General features: G+C 36.8%; 4 protein-coding genes across 4 annotated transcripts; 1 reads left to right on the top strand and 3 right to left on the bottom strand.

The window, feature by feature from the left end:
• Positions 1 to 87: 87 nt before the first annotated feature.
• Positions 88 to 8109, top strand: LOC114530565 (protein DENND6A-like). The gene is made up of 22 exons (XM_028552136.1): positions 88 to 425; positions 822 to 860; positions 987 to 1029; positions 1638 to 1747; positions 1904 to 1984; positions 2084 to 2134; positions 2636 to 2770; positions 2870 to 2944; positions 3056 to 3111; positions 3461 to 3521; positions 3722 to 3783; positions 3857 to 3952; positions 4282 to 4376; positions 4453 to 4512; positions 4742 to 4806; positions 4928 to 4960; positions 5168 to 5224; positions 5311 to 5364; positions 5876 to 5985; positions 6468 to 6570; positions 6750 to 6824; positions 7252 to 8109. The coding sequence occupies exons 1-22, from the start codon at positions 279 to 281 to the stop codon at positions 7372 to 7374; spliced, it is 1731 nt and encodes a 576-aa protein (XP_028407937.1). The 5' UTR covers positions 88 to 278; the 3' UTR covers positions 7375 to 8109.
• A 689-nt stretch (positions 8110 to 8798) lies between these two features.
• Positions 8799 to 9930, bottom strand: LOC114530567 (histamine H2 receptor-like). Its single transcript, XM_028552137.1, has one exon. It carries the CDS (start codon positions 9896 to 9898, stop codon positions 8882 to 8884), a length of 1017 nt encoding a protein of 338 aa, XP_028407938.1. The 5' UTR covers positions 9899 to 9930; the 3' UTR covers positions 8799 to 8881.
• A 2090-nt stretch (positions 9931 to 12020) lies between these two features.
• On the bottom strand, positions 12021 to 13370 carry LOC114530554 (neuromedin-U receptor 1-like). Its single transcript, XM_028552122.1, has one exon. The coding sequence runs from the start codon at positions 13201 to 13203 to the stop codon at positions 12199 to 12201; it is 1005 nt and encodes a 334-aa protein (XP_028407923.1). The 5' UTR covers positions 13204 to 13370; the 3' UTR covers positions 12021 to 12198.
• Positions 13371 to 16286: 2916 nt separating this feature from the next.
• Positions 16287 to 18773, bottom strand: LOC114530564 (histamine H2 receptor-like). Its single transcript, XM_028552135.1, has 2 exons — positions 18616 to 18773; positions 16287 to 17500 (listed from the first exon to the last, which is right to left on the bottom strand). Exon 2 carries the CDS (start codon positions 17485 to 17487, stop codon positions 16489 to 16491), a length of 999 nt encoding a protein of 332 aa, XP_028407936.1. The 5' UTR covers positions 17488 to 17500; positions 18616 to 18773; the 3' UTR covers positions 16287 to 16488.
• Positions 18774 to 20474: the final 1701 nt, after the last annotated feature.

Below are 20474 nucleotides of genomic sequence, written 5' to 3'. Positions count from 1 at the left end.
GAGCGAACCGAGACGTTTTTTGCGCTTTGTTTGCAGTTGTCGACCTGTTGTCGACCTGTATGAATATGTCAATCGGGTGGTAAACAACGATGTCGTACTATTCTGGTGAATTTATTCACCTTGAAATTTGAATTATGATTCAATCTAAAAACGTTTATTTTTTGTGGAACACCGTTTTTTTTTGAGCTGATCAAGTTCTAAACTATGATATTCTGTTTAGCAATGAAGTAATTGACTCCGTCTCAGAAAGAAGAGTACCCAATTCGACAGGTTCGAATATGGCGCTGTCAAATTTTGACGACAAAATATGTCCACGGTTTCTCGATGGTTACAGCAAAGAAATTTTGCCTTGGGATCGCTTTAATAGATGGATAACTTGCTTTTGTGTTGTCACATTCGATCTTGAGCTGGGACAAGCAATGGAGGTGAATTTTACGCTCACATTTTGGGTGATCATTTCACTTATATGTATGAAGCCAGCTGGCCGGCATCCTGGCGCAATCCACCGGGATGTGATTTGAAGTCGCACTAAAATTTCGTGTTATTTTTTATTAATCAGATTTATTAAAATTCTTGATCTAGTTTTCTTTGGTAACTATTTGGTCTCAATGATATATGTAGTTTCAACATTTCTTGCCTCGTCAAGTCTTTTCGACAGTTGTATTAAACCCCCTTCTAGTGCAGAATTACTAAAATTATGCAATGATTATGTGTTAGTGGCACGTGAAATCTTACTTGTTGATGGTTCATAAGGACAACAGTTAAACAGTATTTTGTTATCCAACTCACTTATTTAGTTGAACTTAATTAATTTTTCTTAGATGATTTATCCTCGTTTTGTGAGACTGACAGAAAAAGAGGTATTAAATTTTATGTCTTGGTATACTATATTCTTTGCAGTGCTTCAAATCTTAGATATTTGTCCGCTTGATCCTATTTAGTAATGAAAATAGAATATAATGTTGATTGTATCCTACCTCATTTAGAAAACAAATATCTGTTATTTGGCATTTCCAGACTCCAATTCAGGTAATACTATGAATGGATAAACAGTAACCAGTGTCTGGGCACTTAATAATAATATACAGTGTATACCAGAGGCTGGTTATGCCGATGGACAAATGGTGGATAACACTATGTATTGGGTTTTGAACCATGCCGTTTATAAAAATGAAAAGCAATAGTCAGTGCAGTGGTCAGGTCAATGTTGTTTTAACAATTTTGTCCCCAACAAAAGACAATCCAAATTATCTTGGCTAGTACAATTGGAGATTTTTATAAAAATGTTAGTGCTTTTGTACTGGCTTAGGTGGGAAATGATGGGTTGGAAATGATGGATTGAGATTGAGATCATGTGTTTGTGGGCAAATCTATGCTTTAAGGTTGTTACATGTGTACAAGAAGTAATGTGGTAGTATTACTTTTTATAAAATAACAAGTATATAATGCATGTTCTGATTGGTCGAAGCCCGTGTTTGGATCAGGCCATCCAAACACGGAAACCATTAAGTAATTGTATAATGCTATCATGTTAAGAATTTGGTTTGCTAGTGGTATGATGATAGGTAAATGGTAAAATATCTGTCTATTGTAAGTTGTATATTTGTTTACTATTTTATGTAAATATTATATTTTAGGTTGTATGGGAGACACACAGTTTCATTTTCGAATGAGGTCAGAGTCAACCATTTGCAAGAGGAATAACTGTTGTCGCTCAAATGAAAATGGATTGCCATTTGGCTATAAGGTGCAAATTGACATTGAAAGCTTGGCAATTTGTTTCATAATCAAGAACTTTTTATAGAAAGATCATCATTGATGTCGTTTATCATTAGCCAAGATATTCATGTTTACTGTACAATGTTCACCAGTTTGTAAATCTTGAAACAACGTTTTCATTCAGAGTGACCAAGGTCATTACTATGGTTTTGTCTTTTTTCGGCAAGTCAAAGACCCAACCATACCAAGAGGTTATTTCCAGAAGGTATGCATCTAAACAGTAGTGAAAATTAATTAAAAGAATTGTCAAAGGGAAGTTTATATAGATGATACAAGTTTTAATTTTTATTTTTGTCTTTTTTAGTCTTTGGTTCTTATATCTAGACTTCCATATGTCAATTTTTTTACTGAAGTGGTATGTTTAGCACTTTCTTACCAAATGTTTAATGCTTAAGAAAATTGAAAATTAAGACCCATATATAACGTTAAATCGTGCATTAATGGTGCATTAGTTTCAAAACATTTTCTCTTATTGTGTTCCATGACGTGAAGAACAACATGATACATATGACGTTTGCACATTTGTGTGTGCAAAAACTCCGGTAGAAACCCCTACAGTAGCTAGCTAACCGTCACCCTTTCCTATATATAACGCAAATCACAAAATCCGTAACATACGATATAACCATTGTCAGGGCTAAATTTTCATATAGCCTGTGCGAATAGCGTCGTGAGTATTCCGTTCCAGACTTCCAGGCACACAAAAAGATTTGGACACCTAGTGAATAAATGACACAATCAGTGAATATTACTATAAAAGTACAGCACTTCTGGCCGCTTTCATGGTTATCATCACAGATTACCGTTTAGTGTTTTAGCGGTAATCTTTTAAATTACTTTTGTTGTTACCATGCAGGTAAAGGTTGCTGCACCTGGGTTTTTTGATATGCAAGAGCCAGCTCTCGAAGCTTGCTGTCATGACATAGACCAATGGCCTTTTCCAATTTCTGGTCAAACATTTTTATTACCTCTCATGGGTTCTCTTATTCAGGTAATAACGTGATTTATTGATTTGACCCAACCTATCTCGTACACATGAAAAGTTGCTTTTGTGGAAGACGAACAATCAACCTTCTTTAATTTCTTGCAGCTGCATTTACCATCTCGCAAAGACAAACCGGGCACTGTGATGTCACCGAGTAGTAGTGTCGAGCAAACAATTGTGGTAGGTACATTTGTTACTTGTTTTTTGAAGTGATATAAAAATATTGTTCATGTAAGCTTCTGGTTCAAGGGGTGTTCATTTTGAATAATTTTTATCATGTCTTTGTTATAGCCACTTACACCAGCACCAACTGTTATCCCTTTGTTGAAAGAAGCGGACACTTACAGGTATGTATGATATAAACAGTTTTCGAGTTCTTCCATTGCTTGAATATAATGTGAAGATTGCTTGAGGCGAGGTATTTTCGACCGAGATAATGAATTATAAAATATAGTCAAGGTTGAATATATACCGGTATATGTGGTATACTCGATCAGGTTGATAAAAAATTAGTGCAGCCTTTGTTAAGTCTGCCGAGGTGGTAACGTTGTGCCTCGTTATTTCTTCATTATTCACAAAATACTGTCTAATTTTTGAATATAAGTTTCAAAGAAATGGCTATCAATGTCAGAGTATGTTAACGAATGTTAAAGCTCGTGATCGTTTTTTTTTTACCAAGACGCCATTTTCTTTCAGGTGTATATCCGCCGTTTTGAACCACGTTCACTTGTTGTGGGAACTCGTCTTACTGAATGAGGTAGAGTTAAAATTGGTTTGATGCATTGATTTGTTTGAGGCAGTAATATAATATCTATATTACTGATATAAAGATATATATCTGGATAGACGCACTCTGCTTTACGTGCTCCACGTGGTCTATTCTTTATGGATATTACTATCTGATGTAATGTGCCACTATCTCTTTATTTTAGCTACCTTCTAATTTTTTTCATATAGCCAATCGTAGTTATGGCTCCATCACCTTCCATGTGTTCTGAAGTTGTGCAGTCTTTAATCACGTGAGATATTCAGTGAAACATAGCTTACAACTAGGTTGTCAGAACTTTTTTTCACAAGTCTTTTTCAACCTAGGTTAATTCATCCTCTTCATTTTAACTCGGACTTCAGACCGTTTTTTACAATCCATGACAGCGAATTTAAAGAGTATACGACAAAAACACGCGCACCGTAAGTATCATTTTTCAATAGGCAAGGCTATTTTCTTCGTTCAGCTTCTTCGTTTTATATATTTGTTTTTGTATTTGAAAGTATATTTAAAACATGCAGGCTATATGCTTTGTAAACGTTCCTCATTTTGAATGTTAGGCATATAGGTAATACGCCGCATTTTCGTCGCGACGAATGCAATTCAAACAATAGATAATAAGATATGATCAACCTCATTAACCTTCATTATCATTTTATTATCTATTGTTCGAATTGCATTTGATGCAACCAAAATGCGACGTATAACCTAGGAAACATGCGATTTTTTCAACTGTTTTCATATTTTGCAGTCCTTCTGTCATTCTTGGAGTAACCAATCCGTTTTTTGCAAAGACGTTACAACATTGGCCTCACATCGTGAGAATCGGAGCAATGAATAACTTAAGTAAGATATTTGAGTACTTAATAGAACATACATGCAGTTACCTTAAAAGGCTATAAAATATTTCTTCCTGTTATAGTGTTGGGCAGTCGACCGTCACCTTTGGGAAATGATAAGAGGTCGTTTGAGGGCAAACCAGGTCTGTTTTATGTAATAGTTTGAATAGTTATCTGTTGCCGTCACCTGGTGGTTTAAGAGCGTATACATATACAAGTCTTTTTTTATTTTGTCCTCATGCAAGGGAGAAGGGGGTTAGTTAGTGGTAAAACACAGATTTTGGTTGTGTTTGTAGATAGCATGCGTAATTTTTTTATAACAAAGTCTATTCAATATTCATAAAGTCTTAATTATTTTTCTTATCTTTTCAGGCATTTACACGCAGTATAAGCCATTTTTACAGAAAGACAAACCATTTATCAAGACAATAAAGAAGGTATAAAATTTTTGTGCCATTGAGATAATTAACAAAATACGCACGTCACACGTGTTTTCTTTAACTTCCCGAGTCCAACAGTTATCTATTTATACCTGATTTTTATCATTCATTCTGGCAGGGAGGGCAAAAGAAGCGTCCTGCAGAAGTTCAGGTTTGTGCAATATATTCCAATGTAGACCAGGCGTATGCGTATCCAGTTTCGTATTGCGGTCATGCATAATTTCAAGCTTGCATGCAAAACTAGTAAAATGATTTACAGATAATTGCAATCGGTTAATTATATGAAATTGTTGCAGTCGTGATAGTTCTGTAAATTTGACTTCGAAAGTTGAAACCTTGATTTATTTTATCCATACAGAATGCCATACTGAGAAGACATATGAGGGAACTTACACAGAGTTTTATGATCCCTCTTGTGAGTATACATACCACTTTCCTTTACTGAGTTGCAAAGGGGGTTGCCCTTTAATTGCTCCATATTAAAGAGGAAATATTTAATAGGAAAGATATGCTGCAAGTTTGATGCCTCTGCAAAGAAGTATTTCACCATGGAAGGTGAGTTGAATATAAACCGAAGATATTCGGGTATATATCGTCTCAATGCAGTCCCTATGTCAAGGTTTTGGAGGCGATACTGAAAAAATATCGGAAATACCGGGTGTCCCCCAAAAAAGTAGCTACTCCGATTTGATTCAAAATATGTAGCTTGTTATCGAGTAAAATTATCGAAATGAAACAACTTTCATTAGTTAGAGGAAAGACTAACTTAGGTTACGTTATAATGTCCAAATGTTTCTTAAATGCGAACAATGCCTCTCTCATTTGTTGCTGCTATGGCTGCTACATGCTGCAATTTTTTTATCAATCAAACCGGGGTACTTTTTTGGGACACCTAGTAGTACCAGCTCTTTTTGTGCGAATCGGTGACATGGAAATCGAGATGTAAAACAATATCTGTGAGGGTTAAAATAGTATCTCAACCCGGATACGTTAATTAACTTGTGTTAATTTGCTGTGTTTCCAATTTAATTTGTTGAGAAGACTATTCTATCTTACATTAATGAAGCTTCCTCCCAAACTGAAATGTTTCGACGCTGAGGAATTTTTAAAGACGGTCGAGCATTCTGGTCCACAGCTAACAACTGGTCTCAAGGGAAACTGGAAAGGCTTGTACAGGCATGTGTGCATTATAACCTAGTCCGAAGAACAGTGGAGCACTGGAGATTCGGGATTGACAATGCGTTTTGGGAATCTTTTTTTACGGGCTTTTTGTTCACGTCCCAAAAATCACTAACGAAACACTAACTCTTTAATGCAACTTTGAAATGGCCTGTTGAACTAAGATAGTTATATGGTTATGCCTACAACTAGAAATTTGAAGCCGGTTAGAACCAAGTTCTTGAACGCGATTTAAGCATCCGAATGCTGTCATTTTTCATCTTTTTTCATCTAAAATATGCAGATTATTTAACGGCTCTGTTTGTAAAGTGAAAAATCCTGCTCGTTTCGATGTGCCTTTAGTTATTAATGTTGCATGAAAATTGCGGGAGTTGGATACCTAACAAAGTCATTGCATTTTTTAACTGCCTGTTTGTTTGTTTGTTTCTGTGCCTGCATATGTTTTCCATTGACATAAGAAATATCTGTTGTTCTTTTAGGAGTTTTTTTAAATCAGCAAACTTCGAAGGTTGGTTCAGAAACAGGCAGTATGAAATCCAACAGAAATTACAACTTCTTCATTTGGAAGCTCTGTCTGTTGCTGTATGTATTCTTCATTTGGTGATTTGTTAATATGAATTTTGTTCATTCCAATATGACTCTGGGATCAATATCTGAGGAATGAAAGAGGATAGATTGGACATGCAGTAACAACATGAACCGTATGCAAGTTTAGCTATATACAATTTATTATACTCTCAAAACAAACGTGTAATTTTTAGGATATGACGTTGTGGACATCAGGAAAAAACGAGGTTGAAATTGTGGATTTTATACTTCAAACGCGAGAGAAAATGGTTCGTCACTTGACTTATATGCATTATTGTGAAATTCATGAGGTTTATACCCAACCAAATATCGTGAATTAGGTCACATGCACACCCAATGTACCCCATACAAATTGGTTTGAATAAATATGCAAATCAATTACAAACGCTAATGTGTGTATATCGGAAAAATACATGTACAAAATAAATACTGATTTTCATATCTATTCAACTTTTATTCATTACAAGTTCATTTCAAAAGTTGTTTACAACATTCGCGGCCGTGTTTTATTGAATATACAATCATGAGCGAGCCAGAATTTAAGTGGGGTTTTGTGTGGCAGAATTAGACTTTGATTTCTTATATCTTAGAGAATCTTAGACGAAGGTAGGATTAAGCTAGCTGGGTATAAACCCGACAAAACTCGGAATTATGTCTCAAACGTTTTCGTTTTAGAGCAGCGCAAAGCAATTCGAAACACAAATCACTGAAGATGTTTGGAAGAAGTTGAATTCTCAGATTGAGAACGTTTTAGACACGTTGCCACAAGATCTTCAACTGATTCTTCGTCAGAGTTGATTGTAAACAATTCGAGGGAAAAAGATGATGGCGACAGAGAAAAGTCAGCCTAGAAAATTTGACCAGAAAACGTGAACGCATGCACCCTACTGTGATGCACGAATTTATATCTCCAAGATGGACAGGATGCTCCCCGTTTAAACAGTGAGTCCTTCTATCAAGCCTTGGGGGCTTTTTCTGGATTGAGTTGGGTTGTAATGATTGGGGATATTTAAAGAAATAACTGCACAGGAAAAAAGTCGGTTGGACGAAAACGTGAAAGCCGGTTCCATGTATAATAATGAGAAATCTAAACAGAGAAGTAGTTAGCGAAGTGTTTTATGATATAGGCCATATATGTTTATACATACTTCTCACGTGCCGAATGCATTAAAAACAATGGTTAATCAGTTAACATGCGTCATTATCAATAGACCATTTCAGATGTTGTGATCATGTGATAGCTAACAATTTGCATACAAGCTGAAAAGGTCTATTGTTGTAATGCATTTAGCACGTCATATCCACGACGTTTAAAACAGACCATTTGGTTAACAGTTTTGTTTGCGTCTTAATGTGCTCCAAGCATGACTGCCCCTGAACTAAGTATTAATAATGACAATAATGTTAACACGACTTTCAACTAATCATATGTGTGTGTATCAAGCTGGTTTTCCATTTTAACCTATCATAATATTATTGTAGATTACTTAACAATGATACATTTTAATTGCTCTGGAGACAATAGATTCCAAACTTTATTTCAAGAATTTAATTTACATGCTTCTGAAAACTGAAAATTCGCGTCGTGTTGCCGCATCGCGTCCGGTGTCTGCCGCAACGCCTTTCCTTTTTAGGGCCTGATTCCACAGGCACAGGCGTTTTTTCTCGGCGAAATGCGAAATATTTCGCCTTTTTCTTTTGAGTTAATTTTGCTTGATTGCTCACAATTCAAAAGGAGCATATTATTTCCCATTTCGCCGGGAAAAAGCGCCAGCGAATCAGGGCTTTGAGTGAAGATTAAGCAATACAAAGGCTGGATTTCAACTTGCAGGGAAATGGTCGTCTAGCGAAATATTTGCATGATTTTGAATTGAGAACAGACAAGTTAAACAAAATTAAATTTATTTGGGCTGTTGAAATTGCAAAGAAAATATGCAAATATTTCTCTGCAGGTGATGCCAGCTTTACTGGAAATATCTAATATATGTTGAAGTATAGACGGGCATCATTGGTAAATTCGCATAAATCTTCAATCAAAATGTCCTAAAGTATACTATGTGATATATAACACAGGACTCTTTAACAATGACTCTCAAAGTTAGGGCGCTTGAAAGCCAAAAGGATATGGTATATATGCGCTGTATATGCAACTAGTCAGAAGAATGCCGGAACTCTGCTTGACATTAAACAAGAGAAATTGTAACCTTCGATATTGATTGTCAGTTTTCCCGAAACTTTCCAGCCAATGCAATAATAGTTTTGGTTGAAAATCCTTCAAACAGATGTTCGATCCTGTCCTTTGGGTTCAATGATGATCAATAGTGACGGCTGTCGCCATAATCGACATCTCATAATTATTCTCATTGCTGTTGTTCGCCACTCGTTTGAACTTCCGTATTGCGTTTGTAAACCTTCTGTTTCGTAAGCAATAGATCACGGGATTTAAAAGGCTGTTTAAAAATATCAAAGTCATCGCGATGGGGTAAAAATACTTAAGATACAGTTTATCCCTGCTCTTGACCTGTGCATATACCACGGCCGCAAACATTGGCGTATAACAGACAACTATAGCGCCAATAATATAAAACAACGTTACCGCAATTTTATAATCGTTTTTTCTAACATCGTTTAAGGTTAAACTTGCTGCGCTGCGACCTCGTATTTGTCCTACAATGTTTACAGTTGGAATTATCTTTTGCCATGACATTTTCAATTTTATCAATATGCCACAGCATGAAAACGCTGTTAAGGCAACTCCGGTGAAAGTTAGAATACTAAGAATCATGAAATAGGCTTTGTAGCTCTTTCGGAGAAGCAGGGAGCCGGTTAGTGCAAGCAAAAACGACCATAGAGCACCAACCGCTCTTTTTAGTCTTATTTTTGTGATCCAACCACGGTGCTTCAGCGGGTAACAAATGGCGAAATACCGTTCCAGGGAGATAATTAAACTTAAAGTCATAAACGATGCACCACCACAAAACTTTAAAGTTACACTGGACAGCAACGCTAGCCAGCATAATGGTTTGGCACCAAGAACATCTCTGACAAGAATGGCAATAAACAACGGCTGGGCTACGATTCCTACGAACAGATCTGTGAACGCGAGAGTTATCAGTAACATGTTTGGTACGCTCTGGAGTGTTGTATTGCGAAAATATGCCATGATTACAGTAATATTACCAAGAATAATGAAGACGAGCAGGAATAGATTGACCACAATCAGAGGAATGTTGATGAAACGGTAAGACTCTGCGGGTCCAAACTGGTAAACTCTGTCAGGATGAAGACATGTTATGACAACAATATCATTGCTGAAATTCATTACGTATAGTCGTATATGATATAGCTGTTTCCACTTGTACGTATCCAGAAGTCAGAAATACGAAATGTTGGAAATATCAATTCTACGTGACGATCAAGAAAACTGTAGTTGACTCTTTGTAGATTTAGGGAGACAACAAACTTTATATTTTTGAAATTGTCGTCTCTCCTTGGTAGCACGTTTAACTTTAACACGATTCTGTAAAATCTTTATCCGGTTGCTGTAAATGTTAATGCCAAAAGTCAACAGTTCGTCACGTATAATCTTTCAATATTCGCCAAAGCTTGGCTTCAATAGGAAAAAGCAAAGCCGTTTCAACATTTAGCAATTAATTTATACTTTCTTTAGCATTATATATAACTGCATGTCAGTGTATATTTGTTTAACCATTAGTTAATTACGTCACAGGTCATATGATTTATGTAGACACGTTCGTTACAGAACAGGACAGGTGGAATTTAAATTGACCAGCAATGGACGACTTGCGCTTTAGACTAATTTCTTATCTCAGCGATAAAAAGGAAATTCTCCAAAAGAGCTTACTAAAATTAGTAAAACTGCCAAGTTTGGCTGCGAATTGTTGTAAATCACCGAAAATATAGCCATACGAAGTTGTCGATTTTTGTATAATTTTGTATTACGGCCGGAAGTTTGTGACTAAATTAGTTACACATTTCTGCCCGTAATACAAAAGTATATACAAAATATGCCAACTTCGCTTGGCTATGTTTTCCGTATTTTACCAAATTTCACAGCCAAACTTTGCATTCGCACTAATTCTAGCTGTGCCTGTGGTGATTTATTTTCTTCTTACTTCAATAAAAAATTAGTCTGAAGTGCAAGTCGTCAATTCGCAAGCGGGTTTGGTTTGTGCTAGCCAAACTATCGCGGGTGCGCATGCACAGCGGCTACCCACAAAAACTAGAGGCCATTTTATAGCGAATTTTGGCTCAAGATCAGACGAATTTGCTGCCTATTCCAGCGTTGCAGTGATATTAAAAACTCTAAGCATGTGCGACGGGAACACGACGACGGCGGTTATCAATACGATGGGTCATTAAAAAGAAATGAATAATTAAAAACCTATGAGAGTTTTAAACGTCGCCTACCTTCTGTTTACAACTTCTCCGATTACAACTTCTTCAAAAAATCTCCGATTTTCAGGTCCTTTGTAGGAGGTCTGCATTTCAGGACGCGGCGAGCGCTAACTCGAATTATATCGTTATTCGTACATTTTATTAAATATTGTTATTATTCAATTAACTTGTGGTTTGCCGAGGATAGCGTAGTTTTCGGACGCGAAACATTCTCGACAGTAACTTGCTTAAACCTTATCAATTCGCAGCAATTTGCGAATGTGAGCCGCTATAAACTATTTTTCTTCGTTCAGGGATACGTACAACACAAAACACTGAAGATCATTAGAATTTGTTGAATTGAGCCCCAAAGATCTTCTATATATACTGATTTTGCGCGGTAGAATTGATTCGAAAATATCCAGCGGCGTAGTCAGCTGGCAGAATAATTGGAAAAAGAAGGGGGGGGGGGGGTATTCATAATCGTGTTTAGTGATTCTAAAACAATAGATTTAAAAAATGATTAATGTAGAACACGAATATATGAATATGCCCCCGTCCTTCATTGTTGAGTTCGTGGCGCCATTGAATATTTAACGTGCATGAAAACCCGTTCAGCGAAAGATTTAATATTGCTTTTAGGATGACATATAAAGGTCGACACAGACCGGACGCGAATTGGCAACGCGGCGCGAATTTTCAACGTTTTTAATTTTTCAAAATCAAATAAATTCTAAACTGTCATAATATTCTTGTATATTACATAACAATAAAACATTTTGACTGCTCTAGCGTCCATAGTTTCCAAATTTTACTTCCAGAATTTAATTTATATGCTTCTGAAAACTCGAAATTCGCGTCGCGTTGCCGCATCGCGTCCGGTCTGTGTCGGCCTTAACTCTTTAAGACTTTATAGTTCTGCGGCTATATTTTATCGGATGCTATACATGTGCATGCATGACCTGCATACTTCTCAACAATAAGTACTAAAATTAAAAATGCAGAACAGCATTTTCGATTAATAAATGACTGTTTTGTGACTGAAGATTAAATGATATACATGCAGGATTGCAAGGGTCTTGAACAATTATCTCAAAGTTAGCGGAGCAGTTTGAAAGCTAGAAGAGTGTGTGTTGTATCACTTGTATGTTTAGATTAGATTAGATAGAAGAATACAGAAGCTCTGACTTCAGATATCCCAAACGTTTTTCACCCAGATATTAATTATTCTTCAAACGGGTGGTCAAGCAGTCCTTGACTTTTAGATTGCTGTTGTTCGCCATTCTCCTGATTTTTCATCTTTCGTATTGCGTTTGTAAACCTTTTGTTTCGTAAGCAATAGATCACGGGGTTTAAAAGACTATTTAGAAACATCAAAGTCATTGTGATCGGGTAAAAATACTTAAGATACAGTTTATCCCTGCTCTTGACCTGTGCATATACCACGCCTGCAAACATTGGCGTATAACAGACAACTATAGCGGCAATAATATAAAACATTGTTACAGCGATTTTATAATCGTTTTCTTTTGCGTTGTTTAAAGTTGATGCAGCGCCGTGAGATCGTAATCGTCCGTCAATCTTGACAGTCAAAATATACTTTTGCTTTCTCATTCTTAGTGTCATCAATATACCACAGCATGAAAACGCGGTCACGGCAATTGCGGTAAAAACGAGAATATTTATAAATGCGAAATAGGCTTTGTAGCTCAATACACGAATTAGGGAGCCGTTTAGCGTAAGCAGGAACGACCATAAAGCACCAACCGCTCTTTTCAGTCGTGTTTTTGTAATCCAACAACGGTGCTTCAGCGGGTAACAAATGGCGAAATACCGTTCCAGGGAAATAATAAGGCTCAAAGTCATCAACGATGCACCACCACAAAACTTTAAAGTTACACTGGACAGCAACGCTAGCCAGCATAATGGTTTGGCACCAAGAACATCTCTGACAAGAATGGCTATAAACAATGGCTGGGCTACGATTCCAACAAACAAATCCGTGAACGCGAGAATTATCAGTAACATGTTTGGTACGCTCTGGAGTGTTGTATTGCGAAAATATGCCATGATTACAGTAATATTACCAAGAATAATGAAGACCAGCAGGAATAGATTGACCACAATGAGAGGAATGTTGATGAAATGGTAAGACTCTGCGGGCCCAAACTGGTAAACTCTGTCAGGATGAAGACATGTTATGACAACAATATCACTGCTTAGATTCATTGCGTTGTTGCTTCACTTGATCTTAACCTCGGAGATATTAACGTCGGGCATATGAGTCTGCGTCCTGGTCGAGGAAATCGCAGTCAGTATAATTTTGCCGCTTTAGGGAGACAGCAAAGTGAACAAACTATATTAAAATTATCGCCTGTCCTTGGTGCCATGCACGTTTCACTTTGACACAACTCTGCAAAATTTGCATATTATGTTAGTGTAAATGCATGCCAATCAAAAGTCAACAATACATAAAATTGTCACGTATATTTTTTCGATGTTGACCAAAGGCAAATACCCTAAAAGGCACAAGCAATACATGCTTCGAAAATTTATACCTTATTTATAACTTATATATTGTCTAAAATACAGCTAAAATCAATGAGTATATATAGATATATATTCTGAGTCTCGCGGATTTTCCAGAAGATAAAGCATGCATGAGATCCTACACGAACGTCTCTCTTAGAAAAAGCCCACAAGTATCAACATGAGTTTTCTTGGCAATGAATATGAAAAAATATATCCGTTCACAACGCGCCCATCATTTTCGGTTTCATTTTAAAAAAAGCCAACAACTTTCGCAATCGATCCCGCGGCAACCATAAAGTCTCGGTTCAATCTTTTATTTGTAATTTGAACAGCGGAGACGTTTTAGGTTAAACAATTGTATTCATTCTATGCATTCAGCTGCGAGAAGTTAAACGATGCGTTGGACAAGGAGAATGCAAATTAACTATCGTTAAATGAATAATAAGTTACAGATTACCGTTAATTTTCCGATTACCATTCAATTTCAATATTTTCACTCAAAGTGCCGATTAATCATTAAACAATTATTGTTTACTGGAATTTGTTATACATATATTGAATGCAATTGAGAGAATAGAAAATGAGATATGTCAGCTTCATGCATTAACCTTGATTATCATCTATCTATTGGTACTTCACTAAAGCCTGGTTTCCATATGACGCTGACCTGTCGCCGACTCCAAGGGAAAAGACAAAAGATTTCACTCATCAATAATCACCGACAATAATACTTTGCCGACGTCGGCATCATATGGAAACCAGGCTTAAACCTGGTTTTCATCACTAGTCGTCGATCTCTATTAATTGTTCGTTTGTTACCGATGCATATTTTTCCGTAGAAAACGGGCTTGAGCAGTATTATGTCAGGCTAGCTGAGGCCATTTTGTGTTCAGCCACAAGGCGAACCTCCATCCGCATTGATGACCATTGACCGATAATCGCCATCGCTTGTGATTACGATTTATGACAACTAGGTATATAGGTGTACAGGGTGGTTGCTCTAAGTCTCTTATAACGAATTTCGTTTTTGTTTTCCGGCGTTTTCAAATTTATCCACTCCGGAGAGCGTTTTCAAATTTATCCGTGGGCGGAAAAGCCGGATACGTGTGGACGGAAGCCGTAACCGTATAAATATTTATCCGTTTTCAAATTTATCGGGATACGTGTGGACGAGGCCTTACTTCATAAAGATCCATTAACTTTATAGCTATGGTGTGACGTAGTACGTTTTTAAGATGTATTTCGAATTCGCTCTTTAAAATGCTGAGAAAATCACAAAATATCCCCAAAACACTGCGGCACAATATCTTTAAAAACACTGATATGGATAGATGTGTTTAATCATCTTATCGCATATAGACAATCCAGAAGACAATATTGACAATACTGTCTTCTGGATTGTCTATGATTATCGTTTATTCACGGGCCCCGTTTATTCCCCGTCCTTCTTTTGGCACGATGCCAAAAGAATTTGAAAACAGAAGAATACTTTTACTAGTACTCGTACCGCCTATATGTATCCGGGTGTGAGGAAAACGTTCTCCAGAGTGGGAGAATTTTAAAACGGCGGATGAGCGGATACGTGCATGTGCTTTCCACTGTCGCGTTTTTAGCACGTACGTGTAGTTTTGATTATGTAGTTATGATTAAGTGAAATGAGTGAAATATTTGCCAAGTCGCGCGTGTTATACACGCGAGTCTTCTGATCACAGTCGATATCATATCACTATATGACAAATCGGTCTGCCTATGATCGATCTCTATCAAAACTGCTGTAAATAATGTAGTATAACAACTAAAAAAAAGGGGAAAACACTTCTCGACGTTTCGACCTGAGGGCCTTCGTCAGGAGAGTTAGTAAGACGAAGGCCCTCAGGTCGAAACGTCGATTTTAATTAAAGTGTTTTTGTCTATTTTAGGCAGTTGTTATACCACATTTGGTCATTTTGGTGCTAAGTTGTTTGAAGACGCTGCCGCGCTGCTCCCTGGTTATATTGCTGTAAATAATGAGCATATTTCAAAAGCATATATTTGACGTGGCCAGGTCGCTAGATTTTGCAGGTGGAACGCGGGTATCAGTGAAAAAATCTTCCAGACTTTTCAATGTATTGCAATTAAACGCTAAAGGCAAACTCTAAAATCAAATAAAGGAGCTAGTGTATAAGTGACCTCCTCCGCAGGCATCTCTTATGTTATTAAAAAAATGATATTTGGCTTGGGTTAACCCATGCCTAATATAACTAATATTTAAATACATAAGAGATGCCTGCGGAGGAGCTATAGTTAGTGTATAACTATAAGGAGGCAACCCCATTTTACGAAATATCAACTTTTGAACTTATCAACATAAATTCATGCACCATAGGACGTTTCCCCTGTTTATTTCTCAGAGGATCTGAACTAATCTCACAAGTGGTTTTGAGGTTAACTTAAGGGGACAAGTCCTCACCAGTCTCGCCTCTAGGTCACTGAGGCTGTCGAGGTAACAATTAAGTGGCTTTTATGAATTTAGTAATTTGGAATAAAAGAACGCTGGAATGCCAAAATGAAATAATAATGGCTAATGATTAAGCTATGTTCAAACTTCGGTTCTAATGCAAATCAAGCCTGCCAAACGTGGGATCTTATTCTAGGCATTTGTGATGAGTCGCGTGATGCAGCATTTTACTTTCGTTACGGTCCCAAATTAAGGCTGAGACACACATTGCATGTGTTACTAAAGAGAAGTTTATTTTTTTGGATTTACACTTCTTCATATTAATAAACGAGAATATGTAGGTTTAAATTTATCGACTTTATCCTTACCCTGGGTAACGTCGTACCCAGCTAGGGCAGTTCTTTTTGTATTCTGGGCTGTTCACCCTTGTTTGATTAAAGTGTACTTGGTGAGATCACGAGTCGGATTCAACTTCGTGAGGATAAATAGTTGATATCATGATACTATATGCGTGTCACTATACGTATAGCAATGCTAACCGTACCCTAAGTCATACTATATGATTGCCTGACCATAGATAAGTTCACAATTGTGCCGTCTACATCGTGATTACCTTTCACGAACAATCTCCGAATAGCTGTCGACATATTACGATTACGCCAGCTATATATGAACGGATTACAGAAACTGTTAAGAAATACGCACGTGACTCCCCATGTCCACAAAAACTTTTGGTACACTAAGTTTTGTCCTTGAATTGAGACATAAAGAAATCCGCTGAGCATAGGTATCCAACATATAAACAATGAGCCCAGGACATAAAACATGGTCACAGCCGCACGAATTTGGGAAGGATTTGACGTCCACGACACGCGTTTGACTCGTGATAGCCCAGGCGATGGAGCAGTGCGAGACTTCATCGTTCGAATTTTTCTTGCAATTTTGATATACAAAAATAGCGAAGTTGCTAGGGATAATACGATCAGAGTAAGACCAAAAGGTTGATACACAACCCTTGGTATTCCTAATAGAATACTCAGAACAGCAATTGCAGCAGTTACCCATACCACAAGGATCGAGTAAAACAATTTTTTCTTCGTAAGCCAAGTGTGGTGTTTCAATGGATAAAAAACTGCGAAGTATCTTTCTGTACTTACAATCAAACCAAGCGTCAGTAAAGATATACCGAAGGAAAACTTTGTTGATAAATCGCTGATGATTTCAAGCAGGCAATCAATATTACCCATCATTTGTTTAATTTTCACCCAAACGAAAAGAGGTTGAACCAAGATACCGACCAGCAGGTCCGTGAATGCCAGAGCAACTATCAATAAGTTGCTTTTGGTTTGAAGCGTTCGGTTGTCATGGTAAGCAAAAATGATGCAACTGTTCCCGATTGTTGTCAGAATGGCTAGTACGGCATTTACTATGCAAGTAATGATGTCTGATATCATGTCCGTAGAGCTGTGGTTTCCTGTGTATTCGTGGAAGATTGATATATGTTGACATACTACTATATTACTTTTGTTCATTTTCATCGACATCGTCAGTATTCAACTATAGAAATAGAAATAAAAATGGAATATTATATCTTAGCAGCCATATTGAAATACATCATCCGTTGGTAATATCACGTTTTCCAGAGCAATCCTTCTGTCACATTTATCATTCTTATATTAGTGAGATGAATAGGAGCTTAGCATTTGCGTTTAGTATACGCCCGCAAACAGCGATATTACTTGTGCAATTAAACGTTTGGAATGAGCTTGCTATATTAAACTGCAATGTAAACTAGTACCGACCCCGAGCCGTTTTTAACTGAGTAATGAAGAAAAGTTTTATTGAGGTAAGAATTTAATCGAAAACTTTTCCGGGAGAATTAAAATTCTGATCAGCCCAGTTTTAGCTGCCGCATACTACTAAACAGGACTTGAAAGTTGAAACTTGCGTCTCACTTGATCAATCATTCAAGGCTATAAAATGAGGTCGGTCATAACTACATAAGTCATATATTCCTTAGCGGGCGATCGAATTGTCCATCAATATTACCTAAGCTACCTGTCTATGTATGTGGAGAATAGTTATTAATATTTATTTTCCAAGAGGTGATATATGAGATCGCAGATATTGCTTCGGCCCTGAAATGAGTTCCTTATTAATCGACCGTTATTGAAGTGATAATTTCTAACTCAAGCAGCATGTCATGAGAGCTTTTGTATTGCATGGGGTGCATATGATAAGGTTGAAAGTTAGCTATTCGATGAATAATGTTTCTCGCGTCTGAATATTCTGTCCCTGGCCGACACTATGTCTATATACTGGCACGTTATCACTATAATAGTGATTAGTGACTATAGCATTGAGGACTACCGAAAAATTCTTTTAATTTTTCATGTATATACACGATTTTCACACAGCTTTATCTTTGGGCTTTTCAGCCCTTTTTTTGGTAAAAACTCAACTTACTACTTACTAATTATGAAAGAATAAAATACAATAACATCTTATATAGTTATAACTTATACGTTCAGGAAGCGGTAACAAAAATATCGAAACTGAATTATAAAAAGGAATCTTAAGAAAACGTATATAAATGGTAGTAGTAACATAATTCTAATATAATCTCATTGAAATTTTTCGAAAAATTATATTAGTCATCGACTATAATTTACCTGTTATCGACTGTGTTCCAAAACAAAACAGAGCACGTCCTTGCTGTTTTTCAAACCTAAAAAAGTATATGATATGTGGCTAACAAATATAATATTGCATGTGCATGACCAGGCGTATACATTAGCCCGTTATTGTATATTAATATGACTCTTGATGAATTCGTTACTTTTAGTTGCAACAACTTAAACGACGCAATGAAATGGTAATATATGCTTTTTAGGCCGCACTGTGTTTATATCTTTACATGCATGCATGCATATTAAAGTCGGGAGATAAAATTTTAAGCCAACAGCAACGTAAAGTATTCAATTATTATAGAACAGGTGAACCATTTTAGAACAGGTGAAATTTGATAATATTGCACTCCCACAGACATTCATAGTCCTTATTTTTCTAAATTGCACTAGTCATTTCCATGCTGATCTGTTATTGGACGAAAATTGCCCGACAATAACTGAATAACATATTATACAATAAGCGTTTGTAACAGGCAGCTTGATTTTGTCATTTCGTTATAATTCGGTGTTTACTTCAGTTTAATCGATTTTGACACATGCAAAATGTTATAGATATATTTTAGATATATTTAAGTCTTCATTCAATTGAACGATTATATCGTTTACATGGTTTGAGAACTCCTACTTTGTGTAATTGGATTTCTACCGGTTTGGAATCGAGTAACGGTAAAGAAAATTTAGAAAATAACTCCAACCGTTTCTATTCTGACTGTTAACTGATTTGGTTGTAACTTGTGTATATATTTTGGACTTTTCATGTATTTAACAATCATCATGCGATAAAAAGTCAACTTTAATCATTGCGAATAAATTCTTCTCTATGGCATGCCTATCAGTAATATGCTCGCCAGAGCAATCAATTTCTGGGGCGGTTTGTACACTATACTAGACTGAAAATTCATATAGATTTTTTGAAGTTTATCAGTGAGGAATACCAAATGAGCAGAATCAATTTTTCTACTTTCGTTTCATCCTACTTATTAGTTATTACTGTTATCCTCACAGATAATAACAAAGAACAATACTACAAACTGTTACGTTTTAATGATTGAAAGTATTCTTCGCCGTTTATGAATTGGGACGATCCGTGGCAACTAATTGTAGCCAGCATTAAGAAAAATGAAAGATAAGCTCCTTACTTGGTGCAAACTTGGCCGTAAAGTTTATACTTTGTATTCTTGATATTCGGGTCGGGTTAACTGAGCTGACTCGTTTCTTTTACTAGCTCAGTCTGTTTCCCACTTGACGAATTCGTTCGCGCGAACGAACTTTTTCGCCTCGAATTTTTTCTCTAGCGGGCAGCCTATCACGTTGCTGGATTTCTCTGTAAGTGGAAATCCAGCCTCACTCGTACTCGTACTGTCGACAGTCGTACTTCTAGACTTGCGTGAGATGATGGGGCCAAGACATTCTGTTGTGGCCTAGGCGGGATTTTCGTCAATCTGCGGCTAATATAAATAAACCCGTTAAAAGCAGGGGCGGACCCAGCATTTTGGCCGACTGATGCGATGTTTTGAACCATACTTCAACACCTCTATGCATGGGGTTTATATTTCGGTATATTTGACCATGCATGCAAAAGGCGAATATACCATATTCCGGTGTAGTTGGAGGTCGAATATACTATTTTCCGGCACTATAGGACCATACCGAGGTCGAATATACCATATTTCGGTATATTCGACTATATCAAAGTTGAATATACCATATTTCAGCACTTTGAGCCGTATACCATATCCGGTATTTTCGACCATGTTCGAGTGTACCATATTCCGGTATATTCGACCATGGTCGAGTATATCATATTCCGGTATATTCGCCCATGCCAAGGTTGAATATAC

This window comes from Dendronephthya gigantea, unplaced genomic scaffold, assembly GCF_004324835.1.
Source record: "Dendronephthya gigantea isolate DGI-Jeju-01 unplaced genomic scaffold, DenGig_1.0 000064F, whole genome shotgun sequence".
Lineage (NCBI taxonomy): Eukaryota > Metazoa > Cnidaria > Anthozoa > Malacalcyonacea > Nephtheidae > Dendronephthya > Dendronephthya gigantea.
Note: the sequence above shows the minus strand (reverse complement) of the source record. Positions and strands in the feature narration are given on the sequence as shown.